This window comes from Notamacropus eugenii, chromosome 5, assembly GCF_028372415.1.
Source record: "Notamacropus eugenii isolate mMacEug1 chromosome 5, mMacEug1.pri_v2, whole genome shotgun sequence".
Lineage (NCBI taxonomy): Eukaryota > Metazoa > Chordata > Mammalia > Diprotodontia > Macropodidae > Notamacropus > Notamacropus eugenii.
Genome location: NC_092876.1, coordinates 192,764,053 through 192,784,260, shown reverse-complemented (window position 1 = coordinate 192,784,260; position 20,208 = coordinate 192,764,053). Strand labels below are relative to the sequence as shown.

Below are 20,208 nucleotides of genomic sequence, written 5' to 3'. Positions count from 1 at the left end.
GACTACTTGAAAGCCATGATCAAAAAATATTTCAAGACACTATAAAGGAAAACTGCCTTGATATCTTAGATCCAAAGGATAAAATAGAAACTGAAAGAATCCAATGATCACCTCCTAAAAGAGATCCCAAAACAAAACAAAAAAAAATCCCAGGAATATTATAGCCAAATTTCAGAGCTCCCAGGTCAAGGAGAAAATATTGCAAGAAGACAGAAAGAAAAAATTCAGTTATTGTGAAATTACATTCAAGATCACCCAAGATTAGCAGTTGCCACATTAGAAAAATGGAAGGCTTGGAATATGATATCCCAGAAGACAAAAGAGCTAGGATTCCAATCAAGAATAATCTACTCAGAAAAACTGAGTATAACCTTCAGGTGAAAAAAATGGAAGTTTAATGAAATAGAGGATTTTCAAGCATTCCTGATGAAAATACCAGTGCTAAATAGAAAATGTGACTGATATTCAAACACAAGACTTAAGGGAAGCATAAATAGGCAAACAAGAAAGAGAAATCAATAAAGGACTTTGTTTACATTCCTATATGGGAGGATGACGTAGAACTTTATCAAGTTAGAAGTATGTGGTGTAGGCTGATTTGTTGGGATGATCTCAATAAAAAAAAAGAAAAAATAGTATGTGTAATGGTAATTTAAATGGAGATCTTTTTCATTCATTAATAGGCCTGCTTAAGTCACGTGGATCTGCTTAAGTCACATGGAAGCCTAAGTCACATGAGTTTGAGTCCCAAGAAGCTGGTGGTGGGAGGAGTATGCTGAAGGGTGGAACAGGAAGAGGCAGAGCTGGAGCAGAGCTAAGAGGAAATTGGTCAAAGCAGTTAGAACTGAGGGAGACAGAGGAGGCAGACAGCTAGGCTCCTGAGCCTTTGTTTGTGGGAAGGCCCTAGCAGGGGGAAGGCTTGGGGATGGTGTTATTGTTATTGTGTATAGATTTCTGTTACTATGATGGATTTGTTTTTCTGGTGTCTGAATCAATGTTTTGGTTCTGTCTTCCATGTGGAGAGTCTGCTGTACTTCATGATTCAGAATTGTGCCAGGATATTCATGGGTGCCATAGGTGCTGTGAATATCACGTTAGTGCTACAATGTGAAAGAGCAATGTTCTAGGAGAAGGGGGAAGAGAAGGGAAGAATGGGAATAATTTTCTTACATAAAAAAGGCATTCAAGGAAAAACTTTTACAGAGGAGGGGAAATTGAGAGGAGGGATTTGGTGGGTAACACTCGAATCTCACTTTCATCAGAACTGGAGTGAAGAAGATTTACACACACTTATTTGGGTACAGAAATCTATCTTACCCAAAGAGAAATGGGCTAACAGAAACAGCAATGGGCTTGGGATGAGGAGGGATGATAAAAAGGGAGGGCAGATAAACAGAAGCAGTGGTCATAAGCAAAAGACTTCTGAGGAGGGACAGGATAAAAAGAGAGAGAAAGATAAATAGAAGAAAAGAAGACTGAGGAAAATACACAGTAATCATAACTGTGAATGTGAATAGGATGAGCTTGTCCATAAAATGGAAGCAGATAGCAAAATGGATTAGAAACTAGAATTCAATACTATATTGTTTTCAGGAGACACACTTGAATACAAAATACAGAGAATTAAAAATAAGGGGCTGGAGCAGAAACTCTTATGTTTCAGTGGAAGTAAAAAAAAGGCATGAGTAGCAATCTTGATCTTAGACAAAAGCAAAAACAAACCTAATTACAAGAGATAATCAAGGCAATTACATTTTGCTAAATGGTTCCACAGACAATGAAGTAATATCAAAAATTTTTACAGCTATTTTCTCTGAAAATGGCCTTATTCCTCAAATAAATAGAGAAATGAGTCAAATTTATAAAAATAAGCCATTCTCCAACTGATAAATGACCAAGGGATGAACAAGCAGTTTTCAGAAGAATAATCCAAAGCCATCTATAGTCATATGGAAAAAAATGCTCTATATCACTACTGATTAAAGAAATGCAAATTAAAACAACTGTGAGATATCACCTCACATCTAATGACAAATGTTGGTGGGGAGGAGGGAAGATAGGTACACTAATGTTGGTGGAATTGTGAACTGATTCAACTACTCTGGAGAACAATTTGGAACTATGCCCAGAGGGATACAGAGCTATGCACACCCTTTGATCCAGTAATAACACTACTAGGTCTGTACCCCAAAGAGATTGAAGAAAAAGGACATGCAAAAATATTTATAAGCAGTTTTTCTGTGTTGGCAAAGAATTGGAAATTGAGAGGATATTCATCAACTGGGGAACAGCTGGTCAAGTTATGGCATATGATTGCAATGGTAGTAATACTGTGCTATAAGAAATGGTGAAGGGAATGGTTTCAGAAAAACCTAGGAAGACCTATAGGAATTTATATAAAGTGAAGTGAGCAGAACCAGGAGATCACTGTACACAGTAACAGCAATATTTTAAGGAAGATCAACTGGGAAAGACTTAGCTGTTCTGATCAACACAATGATTCAAGACCATTCCAAAGGATGGTCTTCATGATGAAAAAAATGCTACCCACTTCTAGAAACAGAACTGATGAACTTGAGTACAAAGTGAAGTATAATTTTCTCATTTTCTTCATTTTCCTTTACTTTTAATTTTTTCTTGTGATATGGCTAATAGGGAAATATATTTAGCATGATTTCATATGTATAACTAACATTGTTTGCCTTCTTGTGGGTAGGGTGAGGGGTAGGATGGAGAGAAAGAATTTGGAATAAAAAAAACTTTTAAAAGAATGTCAAAAATAATAAAATTTTTGAATTTAGAACATTTTCTTAAAAGTACTTGCTTACTTTTCTTCATTTAATGAAGTTTGTCTTTCTTAAACTTAGTCATTTTACTTGAAAACTGATCATCAAAATAAATTCTTTTTAACTAAACAAAAGTGAGAAACTACTCTGTGATTTAAACTAGTCTGATAAAATCAAACAGTTCTCAATATTACAAGTATGGATGTTAAAACTAAGGTTTATATATGGGATCCCATATTTATTAAATATATACTGTAGATTAAAACATACCTTTACATTTTCATGGATAGACTGAAGCTGTGCAGCTAAAGCTACAAATGTTTGGTAAATTTTCTGCATAGCCATTGACAAATCTATAAGACAAAATTTATATTAGCAAAAAATTTACTAATTGCAAAAACAGGAGAAGAAATAAGATCAATTTATCTTTACTCTTCAAAATAGAATCTGAGTACTGTGTGGTAAGGAGAAAACCATATTAACATTTCCATAAACAAAAACAAAGAATCAGATGCCAGACTATGTATAAAGAAGTGCCCGAACAGGCTAATTTCTAAAACTAGTAGAATAACACATTTGTTACCGAGCTACTTTTTATTACCACCAAATTCTCCCATCCATTGTACTTAACAAATCAGAAAAATTATATCAAATCCAAACAAAAACCTTGAAAGCAAATTTCCATTAGCATTTCAAAAACAGCTACTTTGCTATCTAGTATTTTATTGACATAGTATAGTTCAATTTCCAATTTTAAAAAAGTATTACACTAAGGAATTATTATAGAGAGCATGTTACCTTGTGGAGTGATATGTGAATTGTTTGCTTGAGTGGCAAGGTGATTTTCCAGTTCTTCGATCTGTTGTCTGTACTGTTGTAGCTGTACTTCAAATTGTCCAACCAAGATTCTGAAGTAGCTATATGAATGTATTTAAAAATTATCAGATCACTTATACTATCTTGGGGCAAGAGCAAGGGTAAAGGAGACATTTATTTTCCTATATGTTAACAGAAAATATATAATGCTATGGTATTATGGGGTAATGGAAAGATAACCAGAAAGAGAAAGATGTGAATTCAGGTCCCAACTGTGATGTTCGGTGACCTAAGCTACTCTTTAAGACTCCAATTTGCAAAAAGTTGGCAATCTGCATTAGTAAAGGGAGTTGGCTTTATCAATGAAGGTTCATACAAAAAAATGCTACCTTAAGTAATATTAAGAGATGATTCTATATGACAACCCTTAAAGCACAATAATTAAAAGTAAATGAGAAGCTTAAAGGTGCAGTGAAAAAGCACTGAACTCAGTTAGATGTGGGTTTAAGTCCTAGCTCTCTCTGCCTCTACATATCTATGTGATTCAAGCATGTCACTATACTCTCTGACCTTCACTTTTCTCATCTGTAAAATAAAGGAATTGTACTAGATGATTTCTAAGATTTCTTTCCATCTCAATAACAAAGGCATTAGCATCAAATATGAGTAGTCTTATACCATTATCCAAGTACTGGTTAATTTTAAAACAATAACATACTAAACATCAAATAGAAAAAAGGAAAGATGCATTCCTATATTCAGAAGGTAGCTAATGTATAGTCAACTAGCCTTGGCGTCAAAAAGACTTGTTCTACCTCATACCCATACTATTAGTGTGACTAATAATAATAGTAATAATTATGAGAGCTACCATTTATACAGTTTTAAAAAAAATCTCATTTGATCTTCAACAACCCTGGAAAATAGGTGTTATTACTATCCACATTTTACATTAGAAAACAAGTTGAGAGGTTAAATAACTTGCACACAGGCACACAGCTAGTGTAGGGCACAATTTAAACTCAGACCTTTTCTTCTATGCCACCTCACTGTCAAATCACTTACCCTCTCAGTGCCTCACTTAACTCCGTTAAGTGTTTATGTTACATATCTGCTGATCTACATTAGTGGAGGGAACTGTCATATTAGTAGTGCCCCACCCCAATTAAGTCACACATCTGTCATCCTCCCCCAATTCTTATAGTTAAAAAAAAACCTTAGATTTTGTCATATTCTAACAACTGGAAAATGAAACATTTAAGAAATGTTGCACTTTGTGTAGAGAAGATCTTTTCCCATATCACTCTCTCTAGTCTTGAAACCTTCTCTATTCCTCCAGACTATAAGCTCCCATCTACTTCATTTCCTTCTCTATCCAGCCTATATCCCATGACTAGCTATACATTTCAATGACTGTCTCACAGAATCCTTCTAACCAGTTTTGTTATTCCTGTTTCTAGGGTACCATATGTCACTGGAAAAAAATCATGAAACCTGCTAACTGATTCCATTACCAATTCTAATTATCTAGCCTGCATTCTGTTGACTTTTTATTCACCTTTCATAGATACCCATGCTTAGGTGATGATTTCAGAATTTTGGTCTCAAGTTTCTAACTGCATGCCCACCCTTTTCATTCTCTCAGATACTTATTCCAACTTTCCTGTAGACTGAAGTCATCTGATGTGAGCACCATTATCTTAAATCCTCTTTCCTGCAACATTTCTTCTGTATCTTTAACTATCTAGCCCTCTTTCCCACCGTAACAATGGAAGAAGTTCTTCTTATTTCCAAGGTTAACTGTTCCATTTATGCCCTGCAGTGTAGCCTGTGACCACTAGGATACAACAAAAACTTTTTGACACTTTGTTTTTGACACTAAGTTTGACACTTAAGCTTCATAAACTGGTTGCAGTCCACCTTCCAGGATCACTACACAGGATTTACACACACACTACAGTCCAACACAATTAGCCTTTTTGCTGTTCCTTACATTTCCTACAATATTTCATTTTAGTTTCTGTGTCTGTGTATAAGCTGCCTCTCCCAACTATAAAGTGCTCTTACACCTCCTCATAGGACTCCCAGCTTCTTTATGAACTGAACTCAAGTGCCACCTCCTACAGACAGCTCATACAGTTGTTAGTGCTTTGCTCCCAGAGATATTTTACACTTAATTTTCTACATATGCGTCATTTCTCTCCCATCCTCCTTGAGCTTATTCTCATTTTTTTATTTCCCCAGTGCCCTGCATATTACCTGGAAAGTATTAGATGCTTAATAAATATTTGTTATCGTATGAACTTTATCAAAAGGAAACTACTGAAAGATTCTGTGTAAAAAACTGACACCTTACAAAAATTTTTAGCATTGGAAGAGACCTACGAGGTCATTTAGTTAGTTTAACATTTCCATGTGGAAAAATGTGAGAGAAATATGACAGATGAGTTGGAGAGGGAACAAAGCAGAAAGAGCAGTTAGGTTGCTACAAATCTAAGATGGTAGTCAGGATGGCCTATATTAATAATTCATTCATTTATTCAAGACATATTATCAAATATTTACTGTATGTGTATGTGTTAAGAATTAGGAGAGATAGTTCCTGGTCTCATGGGAAGGGAAAAGAACAAGCATTTATTAAGCACCTACTATGTGCCAGGTATACAGTATGCTAGGGGCTTTCATATATTTTACAAAAGGAAAATTTATAAAAACAAATATCTCATTTCATTCTTACAACAATCCTGGGAGGTAAGTGCTATTATTATTCCCATTTTCCAGTTAAGGAAACCAAGGCACATAGAGGTTAAGTGACTATGCAAGAGTAATACAGCTGATCTAGTCATAGGAAAAGATGCTCTAAATCATTACTGATTAGAGAGATGCAAACCAAAACAACTCTGAGGTATCACATCACACCTATCAGACTGGCTAATATGGCAAAACAGGAAATGATCAATGTTAGAGAAGATGTGGGAAAGCTGGAAAATTAATTCTTTGTTGGTGGAGCTGGGAGCTGATCCAACCATTCTGGAGGGCACTTTGGAACTATGCTTAAAGGGTTATAAAAATGTGCATACCCTATGACTCAGGGTCATACTTCTAGGGCTATATCCCAAAGAGATCATAAAAAAGAGAAAAGGACCTACATGTACAAAAATACTTATAGCAGCTCTTTTCGTGGTGGCCAAGAATTGGAAATTGGGGGGATTCTGTCAACTGGAGAATGGCTGAACAAGTTGTGGTACATGAATATAATGGAATACTACTGTGCTATAAGAAATGAGGTAGACTTCAGAAAAATTTGCAAAGAATTATATGAACTGATACCAAGTGAAAAGAGCAGAGCCAGGAGAACATTGTACAAAGTAACAGGCACAGTGTGCAATGACTGATTTTGACAGACTTAGCCCTTCTCAGCAATTCACAGACCTAAAATAATTCCAAAGGACTCATGATGGAAAATGCCATCCACATTGAGAGAAAGAGCTATGGAGTTTGAATACAGAGAGAAGCAGATATTTCTTTTCTGTTTTATTTTTCTTTCTCAGGGTTTCTCCCATTCGTTATAATTCTTCTATGCAACATGACTAATGTGAAAATATGTTTAATAGGAATATATGTGTAGAGCCCACATTAGACTGCATGCCATCTTGGGGAGTGAGGGGGAAAAAATTTAAAACTTATAGATTTCATGTTGAAAACTAAAAATAAATAAATTGGAGAAAAGAGTCACACAGCTAGAAAGTATCTGAGGCCACGCTTGAACTCAGGTCTTTCTGACTAGCACTCTTGTCCACTGTACCACCTAGCTGTCCTAGGTCCTACCTGAAGTGGTAGGATGGAAGAGGCTTACAGTACCCAAGATAGGAGAAGGAGAAATAGAAGAGCAAAAAGGTGTGAGATGCTACTGAAGGAAAATCAAAAGAATTTGGCAACTGAACCATATTTTAAATGCATTAGAACAACTGGCATTTAAAAAGCTATTTAATAAAGCAAATTCTAAGAATCAGCATTCTAAGTATCTCAACCTTCTACACAAAGAGAAGCAAGTAAAACAATTTTCTGAGTGTCCCAAACAGAATGACAATGATTTAGAGCCAGTTACTGAACACAAAGTTTCTCAAGCCTTGGTCATATGACTTCAGAGTCCATAGCAAAAGAGAGATGACAAACTTGAAGGGTGAAGGTGAACAGCTGTTAAAAGAGAAGGTGTACCACAAGATTCACAAACTGACATATGAATAGTGAAGGGAATACCATATCCACCAAGAGCAGGCATCTCCATTTACTCTAAGGGTGAGAAATATCAGCCTTGTACAATCATCAAGCACAATAAGATTGATATTCATAATTATGATCCTCAGTTATCAAAAAAAGGAGGAAATTATGTTGCCTCTTCTGTTTAATAAGTATATGAAGTATAATAATGTACTAGAAATATAAACATGAATATGTGAAGTATAACATACTAGAGAAAGATTTTCAATGAACATGTTACAAATATGTAATGCTGAAAAACTTGCAATGATTTTTACATTGCTACCATCTGAAGGAAGAAGCTTCAATTATCTGGAAAATACATTTAGGTGAAAAGAATTGTTATCTTACATTAAAAGGCAAATGAACATAATGTCTTGCATACAGTAAGTATCTAAAAATGTCTGCCAAATTAAGCAAATAACACTGGCACTGGCTAAGAGAGAAATGCTTTAGTATCAAACTCCAATTCACTTACTCTGCAGGAGCTGTATTTTCATGTTGAAGTCCAGGTGGAGTTTTCTGTGTTCTTAAGGCAATTTCTGCATTCTTTAACTCCTAAAGATGTAGGGAAAGAGGGGAGAATATATGTTAAAGTTATATATAGTTATACAAAATACAGACTCTATTCAATTATTCCATAGAATCTCAGACAGGAAGGAACCTAACTGAACAAGAATCCTTTCTAAATAATACCATTAATGTTCTTATCTGCCATTTGCCTGATGGCCTCCCAAAGTAGCCCATAATTTTGAATAGCTGCAAATCTTGGAAAATACTTAATGTCAAACCTACACTGCCACTTTTCCCACCCACAGTTTCTAGCTACTGTCCCCTTTACAGTTCCCTACTATTATTTCTAGTTCTGTCCTTTGTTGTTAAAACAAATAAGTCTAAACTTTCTTCAACGTGACATTCCTTCAAATACTTAAAAAGAACTATCAAGTTTTTCTTCCCTAGGGCAATCCCTACTTCCACCAACCAATTCTCTTGATATAGTATGAACCTGAGGTCTTCAGGCATCCTAGTCATCCTATCCTAAGCAATCTTCAGCTTATTAATATTCTTCCTGGACTTCCAGGAGTAAGCAGTAAGTCGCTCTCACTCTCCTTTATTGATCTCCAAAAACCCAGAAGATATTACCCCAGGAAAAATCCTGCAGTAGCTGAGCTAGCAAGAAAATAAGATGGAGCATTCTATTTGCCCAGGAGGCTTGGGGGATCTGTAGGAAAGATCCTCTAGCTCTGGTGGAAGGGCAGCACAGTCTAGGACTGGAGGCATCCCAGCAAGTCAGGGGTGAGTCCCACCTCAGCAAACTAGTGAGAGATCCTGAGCCCCAAGGGTGGTAGAGAAGGCAAGCAAGCAGGCAAGAAGAAAATGTATAATACTTAAATGGAAAAACAACTGACCTGGAAAATAGATCCAGGAGAGAGAATTTAAAGAATTACTGGTCTGCCTGAAAGCCATTAAAAAAAAAAAAAAGAGCCTGGACAGCATCTTTCAAGAAATTATCAAGGAAAACTGCCTAGAGGTCCTAGAACCATAGGGTAATACAGTCATCAAAAGAATCCATTGATCACCTCCTGAAACAGATCCCAAAATGAAAACTCCCAGGAATATTATAGCCAAATTCCAGAATCATCAGGTCAAAGAGAAAATACAGCAAGCAGCTAGAGAGAAACAATGCAAATATCATGGAACCATAGTCAGGATTATGCAGGACCTTGCAGCTTCTACATTAACAGACTGGAAGGCTTGGAAAATGATATTCTGCAAGGCAAAGGAGCTTGGAATACAACTAAGGATCAAGTACCCAGCAAAACTGAGTGTAATCTTTCAGGAGAAGAAACGGACATTCAACGAAATAGGGGACTTCCAAATTTTCCTGATGAAAAATCCAGAGCTGAACAGAAAATTTGATCTTTAAATACAAGACAAGAAAAACATAAAAAGGTAAACAGGAAAAGGAAAAAAAAACCATGTTATTCAATAAGGCTAAACTGTTTATATATTTACAGAGGAAGAGAATACTTCCAACACTTGAGAACTGTATCTTTATTACGACATTTAGAAGGGGTATACATAGGGTGTGGATATAAGTGGACTTTGATGTGATAATAAAAAAAAATAAGGGATAAAAAAAGATTGTGTTAGGAGAAAAGGAAAGGAGGAGGCAGAAAAGGGTAAACTACATCACAAGAAATGGTACAAAGACTTATTACAGGAAAGAAAGGACAGAGACAAGTAGTGTTTGAACCTTACTGTCATTGGATTTGGCTCAAAGAGGGAATACCATACACACTCAATTGGGTATTGAGTATCTTACCCTACAGGAAACAGAAAGGGAAAGGGGGAAAAAAAGGGAGGGGGTAGACAGATGAAAGGGAAGAAGGAGGAGGGAAAAAGGGAAAGAACAAGGAGGTGGGGCTGATAGAAGGGAGAGTAGACTGAAGGAGGCAGTGGTCAAAAGCCAAACACAGGTGAGGACAAAAGGAGAGAAAGAAGAGAGAAAAAACATAAATGGGGGAGGGGAATAAGATGGAAAGAATAACACAGTTAGTAATCTATAACCCTGGATGTAAATAGGATGAACTTTCCCATAAAACAGAAGTGGATAGCAGAGTGGATTAAGAATTAGAATCTTATAATATGTTATATACAAGAAACATGAAGCAGAGAGATACACAAAGAATAAAGATAAAAGGCTAGAGAAGAACATATTATACTTCAGCTGAAATAAAAAAAGCAGCGGCAGCAATTCTGATCTCCGACAAAGCAAAAGCAATAACAGATTTGAAAAAAGAGATAAGGAAGGAAACTCCATCCCACTAAAAGGAACTATACACAATGAAGTAATATCAATACTAAATATATATGCACCAAGTGGTATAGCATTCAAATTCTTAGAGGAATCACTGGGAGTTATAGGAAGAAATAGAGAGCAAAACTGTATTAATGGGAGACCCTAACCTCCCCCTCTCAGAATTAGATAAATCTAACCACAAAATAAACAAGAAAGAAATTAAGGAGCTGAATAGAATCTTAGAAATCTAACTTAGAAAAGTTAGATATGGTAGACATCTGGAGAAAACTGAATGGGGATAGAAAGGAATATACCTTTTTCTCAACAGTACATAGGATCTATGCAAAAACTGACAATGTACTAGTGCATAAAAATCTCACAATCCAATACAGAAAGGCAGAAATACTATATGTGTTCTTTTCAGACCACAATGCAATAAAAATTACATGTAAAAAAGAGCCATGGAAAAACAAACTAAAAATTAATTGGAAAATAAATAATTTAATCCTAACTAATGAGTAGGTCAAACAACAAATCATAGACTCCATCAATAAATTCATCCAGAGAATGACAATAATGAGACAACATACTAAAACTTATGGGATGCAGCCAAAGCAGTACTTAGGGAAAATTTTATACCTCTCAATGCTTACATGAAAAAAACATAGAAAGAAGAGATCAATGAATTGGGCATACAACTAAAAAAGTTAGAAAAAGAACAAATTAAAAAACTCCAATTAAATACCAAATTAGAAATTCAGAAAACCAAAGGAAAAATTAAGAAAACTGAAATTAAGAAAATTATTGAACTAATAAATAAAACTAAAAGCTGGTTTTAAAACTAAAAGCTGGAAAAAAACCAATAAAACAGATAAATCTTTGGTTAATCTGACTGAAAAAAACAACAGGGGGCAGGGCCAAGATGGTGGGTAGAAAGACACACATATGCTAGCTTTCCCCCCACAGTCCACAAAATACCTATAAAGAAAGACTCTCAACAAATTCTAGTGCAGCAGAAGCCACAGAACAACAGAGTGGAGATTTCCAGCCCAGGGTAACCTGAAAGGGCGATGGGAAACGTCTGTCACACGGGACTCGTAGCAGAGCCCAGCCCACCCTTGGCCCAGCAGTGGAATCTCCAGTCGCAGTAGCAGCCCTTCGCAGATCCCTGAACCCACAGGCCCCAAAGGTCAGTGAGATGGTTTTTTCAGCTGGCCAGGAAGGGAGAAGTGCCTTCCCATAGCTCCACCTCAGGCTGCGGCCAGCAGAGGGCAGGTGGCAGCAGTTCCCACAGCAGCCCCTACAGTAGCCAGCATCCATTGTTGGATTATAAAACCCCTGGGGGCACTGAGCAGCTGATTCTTACCTCAGCCCAGTGTAGAGGCCCTGAAGAAGCTGATCTTTTTCTCATGCTGAATGGGGGCCCTGCCCCTGCAGCTTCTCTGAATCTCAGCCCTCAGGGCTGACTGGGTGGAACTGGAGGCCAGGTGGTTGTGAAGAGGAAACTGCTAAGATTCTGGGCACAAAAATCTCTTCCACCTCCCACACCAGTGTACACACGTGATTGTACCACCTTAGAGGAACTGAGACCTTACAGATCCCCAGAGTATACTCTACTCTTGACAACGGACCCAAAAGTCAAGTAACAGGTTGGGAAAATGCACAAAAAAGGGGAAAAAAATAAGACTACAGAAGGTTACTTTCTTGGTGAACAGATATCTTCTCCCATCCTTTTGGATGAGGAAGAACAATGCTTCCTATCAGGGAAAGGCATAAAAGTCAAGGCTTCTGTATCCCAAACATCAAAAATAAATATTCAATGGGCTCAGGCCATGGAAGAGCTCAAAAAGGATTTTGAAAATCAAGTTAGAGAGGTGGAGGAAAAACTAGGAAGAGAAATGAGAGATATGCAAGAAAAGCATGAAAAGCAGGTCAACACCTTGCTGAAGGAGACCCAAAAAAATTCTGAAGAAAATAACACCTTGAAAAATAGGCTAAGTCAAGTGGCAAAAGAGGTTCAAAAAGCCAATGAGGAGAAGAATGCTTTAAAAATTAGCCAAATGGAAAAGGAAGTTCAAAAGCTCATTGAAGAAAATAGTTCTTTAAAAATTAGAATGGAACAGATGGAGGCTAATGACTTTATGAGAAACCAAGAAATCACAAAACAAAACCCAAGAATGAAAAAATGGAAGATAATGTGAAATATCTCATTGGAAAAACAACTGACCTGGAAAATAGATCCAGGAGAGACAATTTAAAAATTCTGGGACTACCTGAAAGCCATGATCAAAAAAAAGAGCCTAGACAACATATTTCATGAAATTATCAAGGAAAACTACCCTGATATTCTAGAACCACAGGGAAAAATAAATATTGGAAGAATTCACTGATCATCACCTCCTGAAAGACATCCAAGAAAAGATTCTAGGAACATTGTGGCCAAATTCCAGAGTTCCCAGGTCAAGGACAAAATATTGTAAGCAGCTAGAAAGAAACAATTCAAGTATTGTGGAAATACAATCAGGATAACACAAGATCTAGCAGCTTCTACATTAAGGGATCGAAGGGTGTGGAATATGATATTCCACAAGTCAAAGGAACTAGGACTAAAACCAAGAATCACCTACCCAGCAAAACTGAGTATAACACCTCAGGGGAAAAAATGGTCTTTCAATGAAATAGAGGACTTTCAAGCATTCTTGATGAAAAGACCAGAGCTGAAAAGAAAATTTGACTTTCAAACACAAGAATCACGAGAAGCATGAAAAGGCAAACAACAAAGAGAAATCATAAGGGACTTACTGAAGCTGAACTGTTTACATTCCTACATGGAAAAACAATATTTGTAACTCTTGAAACTTTTTTCAGTATCTGGGTAGTTGGTGAGATGACAGAGAGAGAGAGAGAGAGAGCACAAGGTGAGTTGAATAGGATGGAATCATATCTTAAAAAAATTAAATTAAGGGATGAGAGAGAAATATATTGGGAGGAGAAAGGGAGAAATGGAATGGGGCAAATTATCTCTCAGAAAAGAGGCAAGCAAAAGACTTTTTAGTGGAGGGAAAAAGAGGGGAGGTAAAAGAAAAAACATGAAACTTACTCTCATCACAATCAACTAAAGGAAGGAATAAAATGCACACTCATTTTGGTATGAAAACCTATCTTACAATACAGGAAAGTGGGGGAGAAGGGGATAAGCAGGGTGGGGGAGAGGATGGAAGGGAGCGCAGTGGGAAGAGGGAGCAATTTGAAGTCAACACTCTTGGGGAGGGACAGGATCAAAAAAGAGAATGGAAGCAATGGGGCGGCAGGATAGGATGGAGGGAAATATAGTTAGTCTTACACAACACGACTATTATGGAAGTCATTTGCAAAACTACAGAGATATGGTCTATATTGAATTGCTTGCCTTCCCAATGGGGATAGATGGAGAGGGAGGGAGGAAGAGAAGTTGGAACTCAAAAGTTTTAGGAACAACTGTTGAGTATTGTTCTTGCATACAACTAGGAAAGAAAAAAAACTGGTAATGGGGTATAGAAATTTATCTTGCCCTACAGGACAAAAGAGAAGATGGGGATAAGGGAAGGGAGGGATGTTAGAAGGGAGGGCACATTGGTGATAGGGTTTGGAACTCAAAATTTTGTGGAAATGAATGTTGAAAACTTAAATAAATAAATTTTTAAAAAACACCAAATTATCAGTATCAAAAATGAAAAAGGTGAATTCACCACCAATGAAAAGGAAATTAAAACAATAATTGGGAGATCTTTTGCCCAACTGTATGCCAATAATTTGACAATCTTAGTAAAACAGATGAATATTTACAAAAACATAAATTGCCCAGATTAACAGAAGAAGAAATAAAATGCTTAAATAACACCATTTCAGAAAAACAAACTGTATAAGCCATCAATGAACCCCTAACAAAAAACCTCCATGGCTAGTTGGATTTACAAGCTAATTCTACCAAATATTTAAAGAGCAATTAATTCCATACAAACTATTGGAAAAATAGGTGAAGGAGTCCTACCAAATTCTTTTTATGATACAAATATGGTGCTGATACCTCAACTGGGAAAAACCAAAACAGAAAGAATATAGACCAATTTCCCTAATGAATATAGATACAAAAAATTTAAATAAAATATTAGCAACTTATCACAAAGATAATACACTATGACTAGGTAGGACTAATACCAAGAATGCAGGGATGCTTCAATATTAGAAAAACTATCAGTGTAATTAAACATATCACCAACAAAACTAACAGAAATATTACATAGATACAGAAAAAGCTTTTTGACAAAGTAACACCCATTCCTATTAAAAATGCTTAAAATCATAAATACCACCTACCCACAAGAATTATATGTAATGGGGATAGCAAGCATTTCCAATAAGATCAGGGGTGAAACAAGGATGTCCATTATCACAACAATTATTCAACGCTGTATTAGAAATGGTAGCTTTAGCAATAAGAGAAGAAACATATTCCTCTCTCATCCCTTAATTTTACTTTTTTAGATATACCTTCCTATTCAACTCACTCTGTGCTCTCTGTCTATATGTGTTAGTGTGTTAGTGTGTGTGTGTGTGTGTGTGTGTGTGTGTGTATGATTCCTCCAACTACCCAGATACTGAGAAAAGTTTCAAGAGTTACAAATATTGCCTTTCCATGTAGGAATGTAAACAGTTCAACTTTAGTTGTGATTTCTCTTTGCTGTTTACCTTTTCATGCTTCTCTTGATTCTTGTGTTTGAAAGTCAAATTTTCTTTTCACCTCTGGTCTTTTCATCACGAACGCTTGAAAGTCCTCTATATCACTGAATGACCATTTATTCCCTTTAAGTATTATACTCAGTTTTGCTGGGTAGGTGATTCTTGGTATTAGTCCTAGTTCCTTTGACTTCTGGAATATCCTATTCCATGCCCTTCGATCCCTTAATGTAGAAGCTGCTAGATCTTGTGTTATCCTGATTGTATTTCCACAATACTTGAATTGTTTCGTTTTAGCTGCTTGCAATATTTTGTCCTTGACCTGGGAACTCTGGAATTTGGCTACAATATTCCTAGGAGTTTCTCTTTTTGGATCTCTGTCAGGAGGTGATGATTAGTGGATGCTTTCAATATTTATTTTTCCCTGTGGTTCTAGAATATGAGCAATTTTCCTTGATAATTTCATGAAAGATGATGTCTAGGCTCTTTCTTTGATCATGGCTTTCAAGCAGTTCTATAATTTTTAAATTGTCTCTCCTGGATCTATATTCCAGGTCAGTTGTTTTTCCAATGTGATATTTCACATTATCTTCTATTTTATCATTCTTTTGGTTTTGTTTTGTAATTTCTTGGTTTCTCATAAAGTCATTAGCTTCCATCTGCTCCATTCTAATTTTTAAAGAACTATTTTCTTCAGGGAGCTTTTGAACCTCCTTTTCCATTTGGCTAATTTTGCTTTTTAAAGCATTCTTCTCCTCACTGGCTTTTTGAACCTCTTTTGCCAACTGAGCTAGCCTATTTTTAAAAGGGCTATTTTCTTCAGTATTTTTTTGGGTCTCCTTTAGCAAGCTGTTGACTTGCTTTTCATGATTTTCTTGCATCGCTCTCATTTCTCTTCCCAGATCCTCCACCTCTGTTACTTGATTTTCAAAATCTTTTTGAGCTCTTCCTTGGCCTGAGACCACTGCATATTTATTTTGGAGATTTTGCATGAAGAAGCCTTGACTTTTATGTCTTCCTTTGATGGTCAGCATTGTTATTCCTCATCCGAAAGAATGGCAGAAAATGCCTGTTCACCAAGAAAGTAACCTACAGTCTTATTTTTTTCCCCCTTTTTAGGCATTTTTCCAGTCAGTTAATTTGACTTTTAGTCCTTTGTCAAGAGTGGGGTAAACTCTGGGGACCAATAAGTTCTCAGTTCGTCCAAGGTGGCACAATCAAGGGAGAGGAGTTTATTCCTCTCCTGGCCTGAGCTCTGATTTGGGAGCTGCCAGAGCTTTTCTGCCCAGGACCTTCAAGAAAAATTCCCTTTCCAGAGCCTCCACCAGCTCCACCATGCCAGCCAGCACTTTTCCCCACCCCAGGGCCACCACTCAGGGCTGAGACTCAGATCAGTGTCTGAATTCCCCCAGGGGCTTTAGGCCGAGGGCTCCAAAAATGAATGCTGTTGCTGCTGCCGCCTCCACTGAAAAGTTTTTTCACTGATCCTTGAAGCTGTCTTTGGCTTTTGTGGATTGAGGGATCTGAGAACCACAGCTGCTCCTGGGATTCTGCCCCCGAGGCCTGTTCCGGTTGTGTTCCTCCATGGGCTGAGCTCCACTCTGCACCCTGTGCAACAGACCTTTCTTGTCAGCCTTCCAGGCTACTGTGGGCTGGAAATCTCTTTCATTCTGTTGTTTTGTGGCTTCTGCTGGTCTAGAATATTTTTAGAGTCATTTTTTACAGGTATTTTGTAGGCTCTGGAGGAAGAGCTAGAGTAGGTGCGTCTTTCTACTCTGTCATCTTGGCTCCGCCCCTCCCAAAACAAAATATTCTTCCTAAAATGTGTGGCTAGAATAGACCACAATACTGAAGATACAGTATGACCGTGGCAAAGTTCACCAAATATGTCATTTCTCCAGTCCTGAACACTACAGACTTCTTTATGATTCCTTAAACCTTAGCTTTCTTCACTTGGTGTCTGATATAAAGTAAAGAAAGTAGAGCCAAGAAAATGGGACTCACAAGGACTACCCAAAATGCAACTGGAAAGAACCACCACAAAACAACTGAAAATGAAGGCTGCAAAATTATTAGCATGGTCCCAGACAAGAGAAATGAGAAGACACCTTACACCTTCTCCACTTCCTTTGCAGAAGGAGAAGGTCCCAAGGTGTGAAACTCAACATATTTTCAATTTTTTCCCTAGGTATTGATTCGTTTTATTCATTCCCCCTCCTTTCTTCCTTTTTCTTGTTATGTGGAATGGCTCTCTGGTAAGAAGGAGGAAGGATACAAGGGGAAATTCAGGCAATATACATACACATACACATGCACACACACACACACACACACACATACATATATATGTATATGATTTATCTTTTATTTAAAAAAAAACCCTAGATCTTTTTCTTATAGACCCACCTAAGCCTTCTCCATATTACAATTATGAAGTGTGAACCCATACATAAGACTTTATATGTATACCTATTTAACTTCTTCATACTCGACAGAACCCAAGGTTTTATCAATCAATAAACAAGCATTTATTAAGCTTCTGCTATCTGCCAGTTACTGAAGATTGGATGACAAGAACTGAGCCCTCAAAACAAGCCCTCAAAAGCTTACATTCTACAAGGGGAGTCAAACATATGGTACATATAGGTACTTCCAAAACAGATACACTGCTATTTGGATGGAGAAGGAAGTACTAGGAACAGGGATGATCAGGAAAAGCTTCATGTAAAAGGCAACATTGAGTTGCATCTTTAAAAGCATATTTTATAGAACTTGGCAGATATCAATAACATAATGATTTATTTCCACATACAAAGAAACAAGAGAATTGTACATGAAACCATGAATCATAAGTATAAAATACATATGCTATGGTAATTCTAGTAAATCTTGGTTCTTTTATTTTCTAAACTTACTTTTGTTGAGGTGAGTCTTGAAGGAAAGTAGGAAGGGGCAGATGAGGAGAATGAGCACTCCAGATATGAGAGAGCCATGCAAAGATGCAGAGGACAGGGACAGTCATTTATGAGGAATGTTAAGAAGGTCAATTTGGCTAAATCTGGGAACACGTGAAAGGAAGCAACGTGTATTAAGGCTGGAAAAGTTAAGTTAGACTCAGGGTTTAAATAGCTCTCACTGCCAACCAAAGGAGTGCATATTTGATCTCAGAGGTAATAGGTACTGAATAGGGGAGTAACATATTCAGATTCGTACTTTAGTGAAGTCACTTTATCAGCTGTGAAGAGAATAAAAGGGAGTGGGCAAGCCTTAGCATTTACATAGCACTTTAAAGTCCGCAAAGCACTTTACACGCTACCTTATTTGATCTTCTCGACCGTTTATGAGGCAGAGGCTACTATCATCCTCATTTTACAGATGAGGAAACTGAGGCTGCGTGAGATAAGTAAATTGCCCAGGATGACAGACCTAATAAGTGTCCAAGGCAGAATTCAAACTGAGTTTTTCTTGACTCCAAGGCCAAGACACTCTTCACTGAGCTAGCAAGCTGCAATTAGGATGGACTACATCAGAAGTAATGAGATATTCAATTGGGGGAGTGGTCACAAGAGTAGAGAGGAAAGGATGGATGAAAGACAGATGTGGAGAAGCAACAAGATTGGCAACTGCCTGGATATGAAAGACAATGAAGAGTCAGAGAAAAACAACACAACTGCAAAAATGAAGCATAATAGTAGTACCCTCAATAGAAATAAATTCAAAAGAGAAGTGGGTTCATAGGGAAAGATTCGGTTTTGGACATTTTGAGTTTTAGATGTCTCTGGGACATACGGTCCGAAACGTCTAATAATTAGTTGGTGATAAGAGTACTGAAGCTGTGGAGAGAGACTAGCTTGTCAAGATCTTTTTGAATCTTGTCATACAATGTAATAGCTACATGTCAGCATTAAGAAAAATGTTCAACAACATAAGACCAAGCACGAACTCTGGGACAATTCACCAAAGACCTTCTAAACTGACAGGAAATAATTTGTAATTACTTTTTGAATCTGGCTAGTCAATGAATTCATCTAATTAAACTATTGTTTAGCCCATGTTTATCCATCTTTCCCATCAGACTGGTGTGAAGAGATTTTTGTCAAAGTCTTTATTAATATCTACATAAACTGTATCTAGAGCACTCCCTTGATTTACCAATCCAGTAGCAAAAGCATATCATAAATTTGGATACTCCTTCTAACGTTGTAAATCATAACCTACTTACATTTACCCTTCTCCATGCCTTTCCATAAGTTTCCCCTTGGGAGTGCATTACCCAACCTGCTGGAGGCCTTCCTCCTGACATCCAGTGTATAACAGAACTATCTACCTGTCATTCCTCTCTGTCACACATGACCAGGTAACCTTTTTCCGTTAAAGATTTATTTGATATTTTTTTACTCCTGTTCTTCAAAGTTCCCCATTGGTTATATTACCACACATCCCTCCAATGTTTCTATGTATTTACTATGAACTTTTTCAGAAACTGTGGTGCATGCCTCATAGCTATAGTAGTATTAAAAAACACCTTTGCATCTGGAAGAAGTTTGGGGTCGTTAAAGTTCCTTGCAACTTCCTCAATACAACTCAAACTTTTCTTTTCTTTCTTTGGACCCAACTTGATGTCCATTTGTACTGTGTCCCAGATATACAAAATGATGGACAATCTGTATGAGTTGTCTATCCAACAGTCTGTCATCATCTACACAGGACATTCTTCATTCACCTGGTTTTCCTATGAGGCTGAGTATATCTTTTGAATTGTTAAGGATCTTACCTGGGATGCTCTGTAATGTTCTGGAGCTTAATGCAACCACTGTAGTCACCTAC

At 37.0% G+C, this 20,208-nt stretch overlaps 1 protein-coding gene across 3 annotated transcripts in view; it reads right to left on the bottom strand.

Moving 5' to 3' along the window:
- NUP58 (nucleoporin 58) overlaps window positions 1-20,208 on the bottom strand; it is a 71,948-nt gene that overhangs the window by 25,572 nt on the left and 26,168 nt on the right. For all 3 annotated transcript variants that reach the window (XM_072611750.1, XM_072611748.1, XM_072611749.1), the window contains exons 10-12: window positions 8,341-8,420; window positions 3,585-3,703; window positions 3,057-3,139 (exon numbers count right to left, since the gene is read on the bottom strand). In XM_072611750.1, the coding sequence (XP_072467851.1) occupies window positions 3,057-3,139; window positions 3,585-3,703; window positions 8,341-8,420 (282 nt within the window). The remainder of the gene's footprint in view (window positions 1-3,056; window positions 3,140-3,584; window positions 3,704-8,340; window positions 8,421-20,208) is intronic.